Below are 18436 nucleotides of genomic sequence, written 5' to 3' on the forward strand. Positions count from 1 at the left end.
ACCATCTCCTTTCTTTCCTCTCTTGCCTTATGTCCTAGAAGTTTTCAGCTGGCTACCCTTTGGTGGCCCTTTGGCATACTGGGGTACACACAGTTGTGGGCACTGTGAGACTATCCTCTTGAAGTATTGACATCCTCATGCTCCAATTCCCATTTTATACAAGTGAAAACTGGGGAGGTGTGCGAGAAGCTGACTTTGTCCCAGGATTGGCTGAGGAATGCAGGGGCCCCACGTGGTTCAGCTTCCTTGAAGACGTCCTAGAAAGACCGGCCTGGTGGGTATTTTCTGTCTCTGGCTGTGCCCCAGCCTGGAAGTGACCACCCAGAAGCAGCTCAACAAGGTCAAGCAGGAGAAGCCTCCAGATCCCATGCTCTTTGGTCCAGCAATTTCACTTGTCGGGTATTACCCTGGAGAACTTGGCAAAGTCTGGGATTTATACACAAAGTAAGGTTTATAGAACTTCCACAAGTAAGTAAGACAGACATCTGTCAAAAGGAGCACGGTATGCGATGTCAGTGGAACACTAGGCAATGACTGAAAAATCATGCTTTTAAGTATCTTTAATGGGAAAATGCTGAAAATTCAGTGTGCTCTTAAGGTTACATAATAGTTCATAAAGTACAAAAATTAGCATTCTGAAATAGAATATATCACAGAGAAATGACTGGAACTACAGACATATTACTATTCGTTTTCTTCAGGTGGGGGGACTCTTGAGGGATTCGAAATTGTTTTTTCACAACTTCCATGGCATCAAAATATGCTGCAATGAGTATGTATCATACTGAATGTGTATTCAAGTTACAACAGGAAAAGAATGTTTCATTAAAAAAACGTAATTACAACAAGAGCTCCGCTCGTAGCCTTAGGAAGAATTACAAACACAGGAAGGCATCCATCCTAATAATAAAATAACGGCGAACCCGGGCGGCCCTGATTGGCTGCTGCAGGAAGACGCGGAGCGGTAGCCCTGGGGGCGGGGCTGCGCGCACCACTTCCGGGGCGGGGCTTCGGCCGCCGCCGCGCACGCGGGAGCGGGCGATCTCCATGGCAACCAGCGGGGCCCGCGCGAGGCCCGCCCGCCGCCGCCACCGCCACCGCCTCCGCCGCCGCGCCCGCCCCGCCCGCACCCCGGCCGCCCGCGACCCGCCCTCCCTCCGCTGCGACCCCGGCCCCGGCCCCGGTGCCCGCTCGTGCCCCCGCCCGAGGCCGCCCGCGCCCGCCTCCCGCCGTCGCCCCGGCCTGACCTGACCGGGAAGCAGTTCCGCGGGCCGCCGCCGCCGTGACTCATCGGCCCGCCCGCGTCCCCCGATCGGGCCATCTTGGTCGCGGCCGGCGCGGCAGACGGAGCCGCGGAGGAAGCCGCGGAGACCCAGGTACGCGCCCGCCGCCGGTCCCGGGCCCCCGCGCCGCCGCAGGTGCATCCGCTCTTTGTTCTGCGCAAGGTGGGCGCCGGGCCTCGCGCGGGGAGGGGGCTCCGGGCCCGGGCGCCCCTGCCCGCCGCCCGCTTCCCGCCCCCCCCCCCCCCCCCCCCGGCGCGGCGGCCTTCCCTTCCACCCCCCTCCACGTAGTCCAGACGTTTCTCTAAAACATCTTTTCCTCCTTCAGGGCCCAGAACAACCCGACCCCCTGTGCAGCCCGCGGTGGCCCGGAGAGGCCCGCGATAAAGGAGCCGCCTCCGGAGTCGGCACCCCCAGGGCCTGCACCACCTGCCCGGCCTCGGCTCTGCCTGGTCCCGGCTGTGCGCGGCTCTCGGCCCCGTCGGCCCCGCCTTCTTGTTCGGTCTTCCCAGCCGCTCAGCGTGGAACCCTGATTCCTGTCGGGGTCTGCCCAAACCTAGCATCACAGGTGCTCAGGCTCTGGGTCACCCACAGCCCCTTCTCCCAGCCCCCGCGTCCGGGCCTTCGGCAGCCCTCTGGCCAACATGGTTCAACCCCAGACATCGAAAGCCGAGAACCCGGCCTCTGCAGCATCTACTAATGCCCAAATGGATGACGTCATCGACACCCTGACCTCCTTGCGCCTCACCAACTCCGCGCTGAGGCGGGAGGCCTCGACCCTGCGGGCGGAGAAGGCCAATCTTACCAACATGCTGGAGAGCGTGATGGCAGAGCTGACCTTGCTGCGCACCAGGGCCCGGATTCCGGGGGCGCTGCAGATCACCCCGCCCATCTCAGCAATTACCTCCAATGGGACCCGACCCATGACCACGCCTCCAACCTCCCTGCCCGAGCCCTTCTCTGGAGACCCCGGCCAGCTGGCAGGGTTCTTGATGCAAATGGACAGGTTCATGATCTTCCAGGCCTCCCGCTTCCCCGGTGAGGCTGAGCGAGTGGCGTTCCTGGTGTCCCGGCTCACTGGGGAGGCAGAGAAGTGGGCGATCCCCCACATGCAGCCTGACAGCCCCTTGCGAAACAACTATCAGGGATTCCTGGCAGAGTTGCGGAGAACCTACAAGTCTCCACTGCGGCACGCGCGGCGCGCGCAGATCAGGAAGACTTCTGCCTCTAACCGGGCCGTGCGCGAGCGGCAGATGCTCTGTCGCCAGCTGGCTGCCACGGGCACAGGGCCTTGCCCCGTGCATCCAGCCTCCAGTGGGACTAGTCCAGCTCCGGCTCTGCCCACGCGAGCACGGAACCTTTAAGATTCGGCCACCGCCCGGGTCGCCTCTGCAGCGACGCAGACAGCATACGCCCTTTGCAACGTAGAAGAAGTGTCCATACAACAGCATCGCCCTTGTTTGAAGACCTTCCTCCCTGCCTCTCCAGACCTGTTCCATAAGGAGATCTTCCTTCATCACTCTTGGGCGCCCCGTGACCCACCTTCCTTCCCAGTGATCTGTGCTAGCTTTGGACCCACAGTGCATGCTTCCCCTGTCTTGCTTGCAGACCCCTCTCTCCTGGGGACCGCAGCTCTGCTGCTCGGCCACAGTGACCCCACAGCCCGCTGCGGATCACTTGGGCAGATCTCTCCCAGCCTGATAAGGTTCACCGATGCTCTTGCTCTACCCTGTGCAGGCCCCCATGGCAGCTCCCTGCTGATGACAGAGGGGAGCCACTTTGGCCAGGCTGGTGGTGTGCTTTGGGTACGTGGGGGCGGGGAGTCTGGCTTTGCACCCGCAGCTGATCACCATCCCTGCCAGGCCCTGGAATAGCAGGTGGAGGCCTGGGGGGTGGGGGGCTCGACTCTGCTGCGGTGGCCAAGTGTCCCCTGCTGGGAGTGTGGCACAAGCATTTCTGGTGGGCAGGCTTCACTCCTCGCGGGAACACACAGTCGGTATGTCCCATTGTCGCCATTGGGAAAGCCCCCAGAGGATGCACCTGCAGGAATGCTTGGCTTTAGTTGCAGTGTTCTGACGGCGCTGGGCATTCTGGGAATCTGGAACTGGCCTGCTGCAGGAGGTCACTGTGACTCGGGATCGCTGAGCTGTTCCATGGAGCCACCACATGTGGCCTGTTCGTGTACATCCCTGAGGCCCATGGTAGGCTGAGGGGGGGCGGGTGCCCCAGTAAGAACCGCCACTGCCAGCTTGTGTGGTCCCCCCACCCCCCACCCCGCCTCTGCCCCCCATCACTTGGTGGGAGGCCTGTCTAGCTCGAGACCTGTTCCCATCTCCAGACGACATGTGGCCTTCACCTTGGCCCACTTGGCCACCCACACCACCTCTAGGTCTCCAAAGCTGTGTGTAGCGTGCCTGGGCTGTCCCATCGGGTGTCTGGGCTTTGTCTAAGAAAACAGGGACTCCTAGCTTGAGACCCAAATCCTCTGGGATGCATCATTAAGCACTTAAGGAAGGAGTATTTGCTTCTGATGGCCACACCAGGGCCTCTGTGGCGTTTGTAACGGGAAAGAGCTGCAGTCTGCCTTGGTCCTAATGTGGGGACAGGACAGAACTGGCACTTGGGTCCAAATTCCAAGGGACAACGCTACACCTGTGATGGTGGATGGCCTTTTTGGTTCCTCATAGGGAACACCCAGAAATCACTTTCTAAAGGAGACTTGGCCAAGCCCTTTGGACCATGATGCTCTCGCCATATTTAATGCCAAATGAACCGCATTTACATGACTGCCTGGACCATGGGGAAGATGAGGCGTCTTATCCTGGGTCCATCTGCCCTATCCGAATGGTCCTGGCTTGACGGCCGAAGGCTAGCCTCTGCACCCACCCGAAGACCCCTGTCTTGGGACACCCAGAGGTTGGGTCCTAGGGTCCATCCATTCTTCCTGAGAGTTTTGATGATGCTGGGGACAGTGACTGCGTTCTTAAAGCAGCCACTGCCTTGCAAGGTCAAGGACATTCAGTGGCTGCTGGGGTTCGTGGACCACTGCCACCCACTCATTGTAAACTCTGTTAGCCCAGTTGCCCTGCTGAAGAACTGCCTGAATACAGGCTTCAGGCCCCCTGGATTCCAGCCAAGGCTGTTCCAGTGGGACCGTGGTGCTCATCAAGCATGAATGGGGGGAGGGGAGGACACACAGTGGGGCCATCATTCTGGGGGGGGTGGGACCTCTAGTGGGGGGTGTACAGATCCCTTTCTCTTTGTGCTCAGTGCTCTACTGTCTGCCTGCTAGGCGGAGGGGCTGCGGATGCAGGGGTGCAGACCCCGGGGAGGGGAGAGTGGACAGGATGCCTGCCGGGGGTAGGAGGCACCCCGAAGGTTGCCATGTGGCCCCAGTCCGCTGAGGGCGAGAGACCCCGCATGGAAGCAGGACGGGAACTGCCATCTCGCCGACCCCTGGGCCTACCCACGTGGCACAGAAGTCCTACTGCGCTTGCGTGGCGCGCAGCCCTGGCGCTGTGCCTCGGAGCGCAGCAGGGCGCGGCCGCGGAGGGCCGGGCTGGCGTGCTGCCTGTCCGCCCCGTGATCCGGCCTCTGCCGTGGGGGGGTCGCGCCCCGTCCAGGCCGCTGCTCCAGCTCCCTTCGGTTCCGGGAGTTGTGTTTGGGCCGCTGGGGCTTCTGCTCGTGGGCCTGGTTGTGGTGCTGTTGCGCGTCTGCGCCCTGGACCGCTTCCGGCAGCTTGGCAAGGGACTAGATGAGAGGCTCGGGGGTTGCCCTGTCAGACTCAGAAGAGGCCCCACGTGGCTCCCGTGGAAGACGCCCGAGTTCTCAGTGGAAGAGGGTGAGACCCGCGCTCCGTGCAGCCCAGAGCCAGACCGTGGGACGCGGAGGGTCAAGCTGGAGAAGGAAGTGGGGGAGGGGAGCGGCGTTGTACAGGCTCCGGTTGGGAGTTCTCTCGATTTAAGAGGACAGCTGTTGATGTATGGGAGGGACAGGCAGTTAGTAGTGTTAAACCGTGCATGTGAGGGAAAGTTTTATATCTTTCATGGTGTGGACATTATTTGAACTATACTGTGGTTTTTCCGGTCTACCTGATACCCCACCTGGTAAGTAAGCCTCATGGCATAACAGGGCATCGTTTGAGATGGAATTTAGAATAAGGGGTGACCTCCTGGCCGAATGTAGAGTGTGACCTTGGGCTTAGTGTCCTAAAGCATTTCCGTGATTGCTAGGAAAAAGCAAAGACCTGGTTTGTGGGTCGCAGGTAAGTATACGATGAGTGAGTAATGACGGGGTTGCAGGACCCCCGAGAAGGTGCTGGTATGACTTTTCCTGGCGTGTGGGTCCCTGCCGCCAAGTGTGACAGGCCACTTGCTGGGTGACCGCAGTCCTGGCAGTTCGGCCCATGGGGAGGAATGTGAGGGGCAGGTGGGCGCGACCTACTTAGGCTACCTTAAGGGCGCAAGCCCTGCAGTCGGATGAAAGGGATCCCCGGGGACCACCTGCTGCAGAGGACTTTGGGTGGGAGGAGGGGGAGGAGATGGAGATGCTTGCCGGCAAACTCAGCTCTCCAGTGCCTGCGAAGCCTTAGACGGGCGCTTAGAGCTGAGGTCAGGACTGGGGTCTGCAGAAGGAAGGGCAGAGCCCCTCACTGGGCCAACAGCGGTAGCTTGCCCGCGTCAGGAGAGGATTGGTTGTAGGACAGGGCCACTGTGGAGAGGGCTGGTGACCCCATGGCATCTCTTGGGGTCCTGACATGGGGAGTGGTGGCGGCCGTACAGCGTAGACTCCGTGGAGGAAATGGGAGGGGCCCTCGCGGCTCACTGCGACGTCACTAACTCCACAGAAAGTGACAAGGCACCAGGTCTTTTCACGGTCAGAGCAAACTACACCTTACAGAAATGTTGGAGAATAAGGTAGAACTTGAGAAGAGCGAAGTCGTAACATTTTGGTGGCTCTCCTGCCAGGCCCCTCCTTTCTCCCCGCACCCATCATGGTTTTTCTTCTTTTTGTTGCGACGTAGTGCTGATAACTACCTTCTGTAATGAAACAATGCTGTGTGGGTGTTTTCACTTCTATCAGGGGACTTCCCCATTACACGTTATTACTAATTTGCGTTTGAACTGGCCGTGTCCTCCCGCCACGTAGACAGTAGTGCCCACGCCTGATCACCCATGCCTGATCACCCATGCCGTTCGTCACCTAATCTCCCACCACCAGAAATGGAAGAATTTCTTCGTACATAACGCTTTTCCCCAACGTCAAGTTATTTCCTTAGGATAGATTCTCAGAGGTGGGATTATTGGATTGATATGAAAACCTTTGAGCCCCTTATGACATATCGACGGAATGGTGTCCAGCAACGTTTGTATCCATCGACACTGCCGCCAGCAAGGACGCACGTGCCTGTCGGACCGTCTCGCCGGCTCTGAGTCGTATCCTCTGGCGAGGCTTGCTGGCCCGATGATGAAACATACCTGTGTTTCAGTTTGCATTTCTTTGCTTTCTAGCAAAGTAGAACATCTTTCCATGTTAAGCAGTTGTGTTTCCTCTTCTGTGGATGGTCAGTGTCCTTTGCTCTTATCTACTGGGGTCTGATAAATTTGTATGAGCTCGTTCTATATTAAAGATATTAACCTGTCGTGTGTCATATTTGCTGCCCGTGTGTCCAGCTCTTTACTTCTGTGTGTGTGTCACTGACATTTTGACTTCCTCCATGGCCGATCCACACTCTCGTTGGGTACAGTGCCCCTAGACTCCCAGCAGCAACACGGCGTGGACACATATGTTTGTCCCTTTGGCTCATGGCTGTGTCATCGTGCCTGTAGCCACATGATGTGGTAGGCACCCCGTAAACCTTTGCCAGCTTGCTGCGTGGATACGCTGGGCGCTGGAGGTCTGTGGAGGAGTAGAACGAGGCCCAGCCCCCATGCCTGCGGACCGAGAGCAGTTCTCCAGCGGAGTCTCAGAATCCCTTTGCGCCGTTAAAAATCACTTAGGACCCCCTAGCTTCTGCTTACATAGATTTGACTCTTCATCATTTACCATTTTAAAATGGAGAATGTCTGAAAATATTATTTTGAAAATAAGCACATTACAGACAACATAAATAGCGTATTTTAAGAAAAACTATTTCCCAACACACAAAAAGTGAGAAGAGTGACACTGCTCTCCATTTTTACAAATTTCTTTAATGCCTGACTCAGTAGAAGACGCTGGAGTCTCACACCCACTTCTGCACTCAAACTTTTGCAAGATCACTTCTCACGTAGCTTCTGAAAAATTCCACTGGGGACTCTGAGATAGAGTGGGAAAGCAGAGAACATTCGAGCATTATCACAAAGCCAATTTTACCTCACAGACCCCCTGTGAGGGTCCTGCCCACTCAAAACCACTCATCTGAGAAGAGCAGAGACTAGAAGGGCCAGTCGATGCCTGCATTGGGCCCTTGCTTTCAGTGTTCTATTTTTTTAAATTTTTTGAAGATTTATTTGAGAGGGAGCGAGCATGAGTGGGGTGAGGGCGGGGGAGAAGCAGACTCCCCACTGAGCAGGAAGCCGGACGTGGGGCTCGATCCCAGGACACTGGGATCATGACCTGAGCCAAAGGCAGACGCTTAACCACTGAGCCACCCAGGCACCCCTCTCTCAGTGTTTTCAACGTTAGGTCTCTCTTTTCCTCTAGAATTAATAAAGTTGGTTCTGGAATTAGTCTGGCACGGAGTGTGAGGTGAGACTCTAAAGTGACTCCCCCCCCCCCCAAAATACTTAAACATCCTGAGATCATAAATTCTTTCCATCGCATTGACATGGGTTTCCTTCATCACATCTGAAAGTCTTATTTTAGGACCGGCTTTTCTATTACCTATCGATCCACTGACTTCCCTCTGCCTCTCTTTTTAAAATGACTTCGGTCTTACCATTTGTATTCCTATCTATCTAGGAGGGCTCCCCTTCTTCAGGTTTCCTTACTCTTTCCCACCAGAGGAACTTACAAATTAATTCTAAGGTTTCCCAAAATCTTGGTACTCGGTGCAGAGCTCGGAGAGACATCGCTGCTTTGGTGAACAGTGGGCAGGATGGAGAGCTGCGAGCCGGTGTGCTGTCCTCCTACTGGCCCAAGACCTCAGCCTCCTGCCTCCCCGGCCTGGGGGTTTCCATCATGGCTTCTCTAGGACAGGTGGTGGTTAGGAACGGGGTTTAAAGGTCTTTTTTTTTTTTTTTTTTTTTGGTTAAGAGTTTATTTATTTATTTGACAGAGAGAGAGAGAGAGAGAGATCACAAGTAGGCAGAGAGGCAGGCAGAGGGGCGGGGGGAGGAAGCAGGCTCCCCGCTGAGCAGAGAGCCCGATGCGGTTCTCGATCCCAGGACCCTGAGATCATGACCTGAGCCGAAGGCAGAGACTTTAACCAGGTGCCCCTAGGAATGGGGTTTAAAACCTGTCCCCCAACTGGCTAGCCTATTGCCAAGTCAGTGTCTTCTGCTACGGAAAAGCATATAGAGCACGCGTAGCGCCCTAGGTGGGTCCTAGATGTCTGGTCCTAAGAGGTTCACAAGGGCCCAGCCACCCGCTCCTCCTGACCATGGAGGCCTGGAGCTGAGCCCTGCTGCCAGCCAACTCCGCTGTGGGACCCAGTTCAAGGCTTGAGACCAGGAGCCTGGGTCGGGACAGCGCCTGCATCTTCGGCGACCACGCAACACCTGCTTTTGCTTTCAGCTCCCATGTACCCAGCCTAGGAGAATTCCACCCCAGGGCCCACCGAGTCTCGCTCCCAGTGAGCGCCGCTGCGAGCCCTGCCTTCTCTTCTTCATCCCCACCACCGATGAAAGCCTCCACCAAGGCCTTCCAAGGCTTCTCCTGCACAACCCTCGGTCCGCTTAGCTTTGGGTCCCAACCCCTGACCACTTTGGTCCCCCTGCCTCCCCTCAGGCTCTTAGTCCTGTGGGAAGACCAGGGTCAGATTTCCTCTCTTAGAAGCCCTCCTTGAACAATACCCTCACAGCTTGACAGCCTTATAGCTATTAAAAACCAACATGCCATGTTAGTGAGATTCTGCTTTTCTCCCCCGCTAGACCCCGTGCCCCTTGAGGGCAGAGCTGATGTCCAATGTGTGGTGTCCCTGGCACCCAGCCCTGGGGGGCTCACAGAGGAGCCACCTGGGGACACGTTCAGGGGTTGGCCAGAAGAACATTCTAACAGACAACAACTGGGAGTCTTGGGTCCATGACACCCAGGCCACCTGCCGAGGAAAACTAGAACCTCCAGCAGGTGCCACACCCCTCCGTCCCGTTTTCTTACGGGACAGGATCGTACTGTCTATATTTCTTATCAGCCTGCTCTGGGCTTATTTGTCCCACATAATAATGATGAGAACCTGACAACGCCATGACATTTATTGAAAGTGCGCCAGATAAATGAATAATATCCTGTCTCCTGATTTGCCTCCCTTGACTCCAACTAGCCCTTGCTTTTGGGATGTACCTCGTTGACGACTTTTGTCACGGTTGCGTGGTGTTGCAGCAAACATCGCAGCAGCTACGTGTTTCCTTGGAAGTGTGGCTCTCCGCCCCCTCTGCTCCTGTCGCCAGGCTGCTTTATACTGACTGCGAGGTCACAGCTGACACACAGCAGAGATGGGCTGGGACTCTATGTGACCATTCCACTGAGCGCGGAGTAGCCTGTGCGGCTTTCCAGGTGATTCCTTCCCGTTTTCATAGACCCCATAAGCGTCTCCTGCCAATGGTGACATTCTGCTCCAGGAACAGAGGCTGTGAGTCCCCAGCTTCCCTGCCAGGACTGAAGGGCTCATCATCCCAGCACCGGGAGGGTTGGTGACCGACCCTCTCAGCCGTGGTTCTTCCCCAGACTCACCTTCAGATGAAGCCACCGCCTCACCCGGGGCCATGCCTCCTTCCCTCTGACAGCACGCACCAAGCACTGTTCAAGGTGGGGCAACCCCGCAGGGCCATCCCCGCCCCCAAGCTCTTTGCGACACTGACCAAGGCCTAGTGACCGTGACACAGCCCAGCTTGGCGCTCTGCCCGGTCCTGCTTCCTTCACTCTCTGTCGGTGTCGACCAGAGACCACTTCCCAATGAACTCCCTGCAGGCGAACCTCTGTGTCAGAGTCCGTGTCCTGGGGACAGTGGCCCGTGACAGTCCGTCCCATCCTTCAGACGTTGTCTCCTCCTCCCCCTTCAGCTTCTGGAGCTTCCCAGACAATGTTCGCTGGTGTTACTGCTGCCGGACGTCTTGCTCCTCACTGGAACGGGAAGCACAGTTGCTGGGTTTTCCTGGGCGTCCACTACGGGGTCTGTGCTGTGCCAGCCCCGTGTCTCTCTCTCACTTAGTCCTCCCGCCGCCCGCCCAGACGGGGCGTGTCACCCCGCCGCCTGATGGACCAGGAACCAGAGCCAGAGTGGGTAAGCGACTGGTCCACCGTCACACAGCTGCTGGGGCCATTTCTGGGACCTGAGCCTGGTCCCTGGATTCCTCTTAACCTGTCTCTTAACCACTGCCCGTCTGGGCTCTCCCCTGTGCCCGCGGCCATCGCGCTGGAGCGAGGGGGCCACGTGCTGGGTCATGACCCGTTTGTACTGGACGCTCTCCCTTCAGTTCCAAGCACATGAAGAGAGAGCACTGCCAGCAGCACACACACACACACACACACACCACACACCACTCACACGCCACATACACTACACACATACCACACACCATGCGCTCACCACACACACACCTACACCACTCACACACGCACACGACACACCGCACACCCACTCACACCACATCCACACCCACACCACACACAGGCCACACAGCCATACTGCACACACACCACACATACATACCACATATACACACACATGCCACACACTCACATTGCACACGCACCATAAACAACCACACCACACACACACCACACACAGACACTACACCATACCTGCACACCACACCCACACCACATACACAAACTCCCACACACTCACACACCACCTGCACACCACGCACACCTACCCCACACACACACTCGTGCCACACATCACACACCCACAGCATATACACACAATACCACACCACGCACACCCACACGGCACACACACCACATACCATCAGTTGTGTGGATGGAAACATTTGAGAATAATGAAGGGACATTTCTTCGGACGGGAAATGAAGACATCTCCTCGCAACTGGGAAAGGCCGTGAGAACTGAGAGCCGTGTGCGCCTGTCAGTGAGCGGGGCCTGGAACACCTCCAGCCTCGTGTCTGCGTGTGTGGTCGGGGATGTGCTCCCCACTGTGGCCCAGGTCCAGGAGGCCCACCGCGGCCCAGACACCCAGAGGGGCAGGCGCTCCTGGCTTCTGGGCTCGGAGTCCCGCCGGGTCCCTCCACCACAGCTGCGGCCAGAAGCTTTTCTTTTTTTTCCAGGTGGGTTACCTGTGCTATTGGTTAGATACTGCTATTGCACTATTTTTTACGTTGCCATCTTAGAGAAACCTTCATGTTTTCCTAAGTTTTCAAGTTGATCGTCTTGGATTTTCATATCCTCTCTTCCCTTCCCTTATCCACGACTTTCTAACACTTTGTAGCTTCACCTTCTCTGAGCACACGGGCGGAGGCTGGGAGGAGCCCCTTGGTCCGCCTGACTTCACACTGCTCTAGGGGGCCGCAGCCGGAACCCGGATTAAACTCTGGTCCCCAGGCGGCTTCTGTGGCTGGTGAACCCCACGGCGTGGCTGCCGGGCCCGGGGCAGTCAGACCCTGGGGCTCGGCGTCCGGTGCTCCTCTGTCCTGTTGCTGCTCGGCATTGGACGCCGTCGGAAACCCACCCCTGTCTCCGGTGCTGACTTGAGGCAAGTGTGGCTGCTCTTCCCCAGTCACTTGTCTACCCCAGCCCCCGCTCCTGAGAACCCCCCACCCCACCCCACCTCACCAGGTGACCTGCTGGGGTTAGGAAGCAGCCTGTGACCCCAGCTTTCTTCCACAGCCTCCCCAGACCCCCAGGCGACAGACCACCGCCCTCACCACAAGCGGCTCTGGGGACTTGGCCAGCTCCTGCCCCTCTTTCAGTGGTCTTTCCCTAGGTCTCATGGCTTCTGGATTTAGCTGTGGCGTCTTCTGGATTCCCAGTAGTAATGTGTCCCCAGAAACCTGCTGGTCACGTATCAGGCACCCCAGTGAAAACTGATAGAAACTGTCCCCTCTCTCGGGTCATATCTCAGCATTTTCAACAATAGGAAAGGCTCATGCGATTTGCCCACGAGTCTCCAATGGCCATCTCAGGCTCAGGACATCCACTAGAGCCTCCACCTGTCAATTAAATCCATTTAATTTCAAGATATTCACTGTACCAGGATATCGAGCTGGGCTTTCCCTGTTGTAAATGAATAAACTACATTTTCTGGGCTCAGACAGCTGCCGACAAGCCATCAGCGCCCACACCTGAAGGGATTTCTTAGATCAGCCATTCCGCTAGGACCAAAACTTGCATAGACTGGCTGGATGTTTCCCAAACCTGTTTTCTTTCCTTCCTGGACAATAAATAAATAAATAAATAAATAAATATAAAAATAAAAAAGGCCTCTTTTCCCACTGGGTGAGAGGGGGCCTCTGTGATCTTTCCCCTTCTGCCAGTTGGATCAATGTTCATGGTCAAGGTGACCTTGAAAGTCCTGTAAGTGCAGATGGCAGATGAATATAATGGAGGAGACCTGGGCCCTGAGTCACAATTTTGGGGGCGAACCACCTGGTGCTCTCAGGGTGTGTGCATCGGTGCAGTGAGTGTGACTGCCCCTGTGTGTACCAGCCCACAGAGGCGGGTAGATGGGAGGAGGGAGGGGGTGGCCAGCCCAGGTGGAGTGAAGAGTCACTCCCCTGTGCCCTCTTCCCCTGAGCTGCCCTGGCCAGGCTGAGTGAGGTCCAGATGAGAGAAGGCCTCTACAGCCCCTCCGAGCCACCAGCACCCCCCCTCCCTGAAAGCTCTAACCAGCTCTGGGGAGAAGGAAGGGGACAAGCCCCATTATGTTTGTGTTGAACATTCTTTAGAAGTAAACAGAGCTTAGTCTTAAACACCAAGAGACTGTTCTACAGACACAAATGACAAGCAAACCTTGGAGTCTGGCCAAGATGTCATTAAGGGACCTCCTACCTAGCAGGGAAGGGGTTCAGCAAATCCCACTTGGATTGGGGTTTGGAAGAAATAAAATTGTTTCTATTTACATTCCTGACAAGAGGAGACTCCTCAAAAAACCGGTTACACATAATTTACTTATATCATGAAAAACTTCACAAAGCTATAAAATAACAAACCAGGGAAAGCAGAGAAAACACTGGTGTTCCCAATCCTACAGGAGATTTGAGGCCATGAAAAACAGCACGTTAAAGGGATGCTACCCTGAACATTCCAACTTCCTGGAGTGGTTTGGAAGAACCTTCAGAATCTGGACGAGAAAAATAACCACAACACCACCCATGGACTTGGCACCTGCTGTATCCCAGACTCTGTTCCGGAACTGAAGAGGTCACGGTAAGACAGAGATGCCGTCCTCATGAGAGAAGAACAATAAAGCCACCTGTATGTCCCATCCGGGAAGGAGGGTACATGTGACCCCCAAGGACCTGATAACCTAGCAAACCGCCAAGGAGGTAAAAGCGGACGTGGACTCAAACTTCATTGAGGCCCTAGAGAGGAAAAGTTATTAAGATCTGTGTTAGTCTTAAAATCAATAGCATCTTAGACTCAAGCAAATAGCTTTTTTTTTTTTTTTTCCAGTTTGGGATTACATTGAATATACAATTTAATGTTCTGCATCAAACTGACCTACTATGATGCACGTTTTACCATGGTGTTGAAAATAAGCTAATGATTTCATAATACGTCATTATTGGGGGTATGTAACTTTCATAGCTATTCTTCCCTAGCCTGTGATATATATATATGCTAGATATAGAAAATATATATACCATTATATAGATAGATATAGATACAGTATTCTTTTTTAAAATCAAGATATAAGTTACATGCAGTGAAATAAACAGAACATAAATTCGTTCTTTGACGTGTATTTTTTTCTTTGATGTGTTTTGACAAGTGTATCACCCAGGTAACCACCCCCAAAATCGAGATCTAGAATATTTCCATGACTCTAGAGAGATCCCTGTGCCTCCTGCCAGGCAGCCGCCCCTTGTCCCTACAGCCCCTGTTTCAATTCCTAGGTCCATAGATTAGCTTTGGCTGTTCTGCCACTTAATGTACATGAATCCTAGAACCTGCACTCCTGTATTCAGGTGCCTTCTCCTCATTACGATGTGTCTGAGATTTGTGCATGTTGGCAGGTGTGTTAGCTGTTCATTCTTGCTTTACTGCTGAGCAGGGCTTCTACGGGTAGACCATGTTTATGGATACCTAGGCCATTTTGAGTTTGAGCCGACATGAATCAAGTTGCTATGAGCAGTTCCACAGTAGTCTTTTTGTGCACCTGTGCTTGCATTTACCTGGGGTAAATACCTAGGGCCGAACTGCGGAGTCATAGGTGAGGTGTACAGCTTATAAGAATCTGGCAACCTGTTTTCCAGAGCGTTTGCTCCATTAATGTTGGTGTTAGGTGTGTATAAGTGTTCGTGTTGATGTCCCTTTTTGTCTAATTTCAGCCATTCTGGTAGGCTTGTAATAGCATCTCATAATGGCTTTAGTTTACATTTCCTTGATTTCTAGTGATGTTGAGCTTTTTTCTTTTTTCTTCTTCTTCTTCTTCTTCTTTTTTTTTTTTTGCCAGCCATCAGTATACTTTCTTTTTTCCCCCAAATATTTCCTCATTATTTTAAAATTTCCAACATACATAAAAGTTGGAAAGAAAACCGGATAGCAAACATCCATATATCCACCAACTAAATTCTATAATTAACATTTTAAAAATTAAAAAAAATTTTTTTTAATTTTTAAAATTTTAAAAAAGGTTTTATTTATCTATTTGACAGAAAGAAAGAGAACACAAGTAGGCAGAGAGGCAGACAGAGAGAGAGTTGGGGGAAGTAAGTTCCATGCTGAGCAGAGAGCCCAATGTGGGGCTCCATCCCAGGACCCTGAGATCATGACCTAAGCTGATGGCAGAGTTTTAACCCACTGAGCCACCCAGGTGCCCCTATAATTAACATTTTGCTACATTTCCTTTATCACATATCCATCCATCCATCTACCTATCCTTAATACACCTCACTTTTAATGTGTAGCAGAGTAGGTTCAAGATATGAGGATATTTCACTTCAAAAAGCTTCGGCATGCATGTCACCAACAAGATACTGATGTTTGTTTATGGTTTTTTCTTTTTTTTTTAATTGGGGGAGGGGGATTAATTCACATGAAACCATCAGTCGTAAGTATGGTATTTGGTGAATTATGCATGCACAGCTGCCAGCCAAGCCCCTCACAAGATGCTGAACATCATTGCCCAGAAATTTCCCTAGTGTTTCCCCCTCCCCAGTTCTAAAAACTTATCAATCCAAGGGCACCAAAGATATTCTGCAATTTCATCTAAAAAAATACAGTTCTGACTTTTACACATAGATTTCTGATTCATCTCAAGTAAATATTTTGTGGATGTTATCAGGTTGAAATTTTTTTTTTTTCCATATGGATATCCAGTTGTTTTTAGAGTCACGGGTTGGGAAACTTTGTTTCTCCATTGGATTGCTTTAGTGACTTTGTCTAAATCCAGTGGGCAAATATAGTTGGTCTGCTTCTGGACTCTTCGTTCTATTCCATAAATCTATTTGTCTGTTCCATGCTATCTTGATTACTGTGACTTTGTAGTAAGCTTTGAACCCAGGGAGTATGAATTCTGTTCTCGCTTTTCCAGATTGCTTTGGACAATCCAGGTCCGTGCTGTGCAGTGTGTCACCCCTAATTATTGATATTAGGGGCGCCTGGGTAGCTCAGTCAGTTTAGCACGTACCTTCAGCTCAGATCATGATCCCAGAGTCCTGGGACTGAGTCCTGCATAGGGCTCCCTGCTCAGCTCCCTTCTCCTTCTGTCTGCTGCTCCCCTGCTTCTGCTCTCTCTCATTCTCTCTCTCTCTCTGTGTGTCAAATGAATAAAATCTTTAAAAAATATTGAAATAAAGTAAAGTGAAAGATTTAGTTCCTCAGATACAATAATCACACTTACAGTGCTCAGTAGAACATTTCTATCATCATAGATTTATGTTAGGTCTTTTTCATTTCCATATACATTTTAGAATCATTTCATCAATTTCTATTAACGAAGCCTGCTGGGACAATGATTGGCGAGGAATTGAATTGCAGAGGAAAGCACTTAAGGACTGACATTTTACTAATATTGAGTTTGATACAGGAATGCGGTTTCTCTCCCAGTTAATTCAGAACTTCTTTCCTTTTTCCCAGTAGTTCTGTGGTTTTTAGTCAGTGACCCTTACACATGTATTCCCAAGGATTTTATGATTCTTAATGCTCTTGCAAATGGACTCTCTGGAAAAATTTCATTTTGCAATTGTTTGTAGTTAATGCATAGGACCAAAGCTGAGTTTTATATTTGCTTTTATTCTGTGACTCTGTTAAATTCATTTAGTAGTTCTGGTAGACATTTCCCCAAACTCCTTAGGATTTTCTACATATGTGATCATGTCGCCTGAATAAAGAGAGTTTCAGTTTGTCTTTTCATTCTGTGTGCATTTTATTTCTCTTTCTGGCCGTTTTGCACTGCAGTGAATTCTAGTACAGTGTTATACATGGGTCATGAGAGTAAATAGCCTTGCCCGAGTGCTGATCTTTGGGGGCACATGGTTAATATTTTACCACTACGTGTGATGGTGTTAAGCAGACAGTTTCTCACATGGTGGTCTTTGTCAGACTCATGAAATTTCCATCTCTCCCTCTGTGAGAGGAACTTTTTAAATTTTCAAGAGTTTTTAAAAATTTTATTATTATTTTTTTAAAATTAGGAACGGATGTTGAAAAAATGTTAAATGCTTTCTCTGTGATTTAGACAATCATTTTTCCCCCCTCTTTTCTTCTGGTAACATGGTGGATCAAACTGAGTGAATTTCCAATGATAAACCAACCCTATTATTTTGAGTTAAATACATTTTGGGTAATTGAGAATTATCCTTTTTGTAAAATATTTTATCTGACTTGCTAATATATATTTTTTAAATTTTATTTATTTATTTGATAGAGAGAGATCACAAGTAGGCAGAGAGGCAGGTGGGGTGTGGGGAAGCTGGCTCCCCACTGAGCAGAGAGCCCGATGTGGGGCTCCATCCCAGGACTCTGAAATCACGACTCGAGCAGAAGGCAGAGGCCCAACCCACTGAGCCACCCAGGTGCCCAACTTGCTAATATTTTTAAAGTATCTTTTGTGTTTGTTATGAGTAAAGATATTGGTCTGTGATTGTCTTTTCTGCAATGTCTCTTACTGGGGTGATGCTTACCTCAATAAACAGGAAGGGGGCTGTCCCCGCTTTGTTTTCTGAAAGCATTTGTGTGTGATTGGATTCCTTCTTCCTTAACTGTTAGATAGGAAACTGAGATGAAACCATCTGGTCCTGAAGTTGTCTTCAGAGTCAAAAGGTTTTTGATCATGGATTCCATTGCTTTAGTGGACCAACTGGACTACTGGGTCATTGATTTTCTTCTTTAGTGAGATTCGGTCGTGCGTATCTTTCAAGGAATTTATCCACTTCATGGAAGTTAGCAAGTTTGTTTGCATGGAGTTCTTCCTAATATCCCTTTTTTATCTTTTTGAAGTCTGTATAATGCTATTCCTGGTTTGTGTCTTCTTTTTTTGATCATCATAATTAGAGGTCTGTCAACTGCATTATCTTTGCAAAGTCCCTTTTTTTTTTTTTAATTTCATTGATTCACTCCGTGTTTCTGTTCCCCATGCCATTGATTTCTGCTCTTGCCTTGACTCTTTCCTTCCTTCTGCTTACTTTGGGTTAAATTTGCTCTTCTTCCAGGGTCATTGGATGGAAGAGATCTTTTGTTCTCTTCTCCAACCAGTGGGTCTTCCATGGCTGGGTGTGGGGAAGGGAGGTGCTCTGCATGGTCGAGTAGGAGAGAAAGGGTCACTGTCCCTGGTGTCCTGCTGCTGTCCCACTATCATTCATGGGCACTGAGAGGGGCCTTCTCTGAGTCTGGGG

The 18436-nt window shown here is 52.0% G+C and overlaps 1 protein-coding gene across 2 annotated transcripts; it reads left to right on the plus strand.

The window, feature by feature from the left end:
* The first annotated feature begins 1168 nt into the window (after window positions 1-1168).
* On the plus strand, window positions 1169-6932 carry RTL6 (retrotransposon Gag like 6). Of its 2 annotated transcripts, none has more exons than XM_032345981.1 (2): window positions 1169-1445; window positions 1609-6932. In XM_032345981.1, exon 2 carries the CDS (start codon window positions 1925-1927, stop codon window positions 2642-2644), a length of 720 nt encoding a protein of 239 aa, XP_032201872.1. In that variant the 5' UTR covers window positions 1169-1445; window positions 1609-1924; the 3' UTR covers window positions 2645-6932. The 2 variants fall into 2 exon arrangements, with proteins under 2 accessions (XP_032201872.1, XP_032201871.1); XM_032345980.1 differs by having other exon boundaries at window positions 1169-1376.
* The last annotated feature ends 11504 nt before the right edge of the window (window positions 6933-18436 follow it).

The sequence above is a fragment of the Mustela erminea genome, chromosome 6, assembly GCF_009829155.1.
Source record: "Mustela erminea isolate mMusErm1 chromosome 6, mMusErm1.Pri, whole genome shotgun sequence".
NCBI classification, from domain to species: Eukaryota; Metazoa; Chordata; class Mammalia; order Carnivora; family Mustelidae; genus Mustela; species Mustela erminea.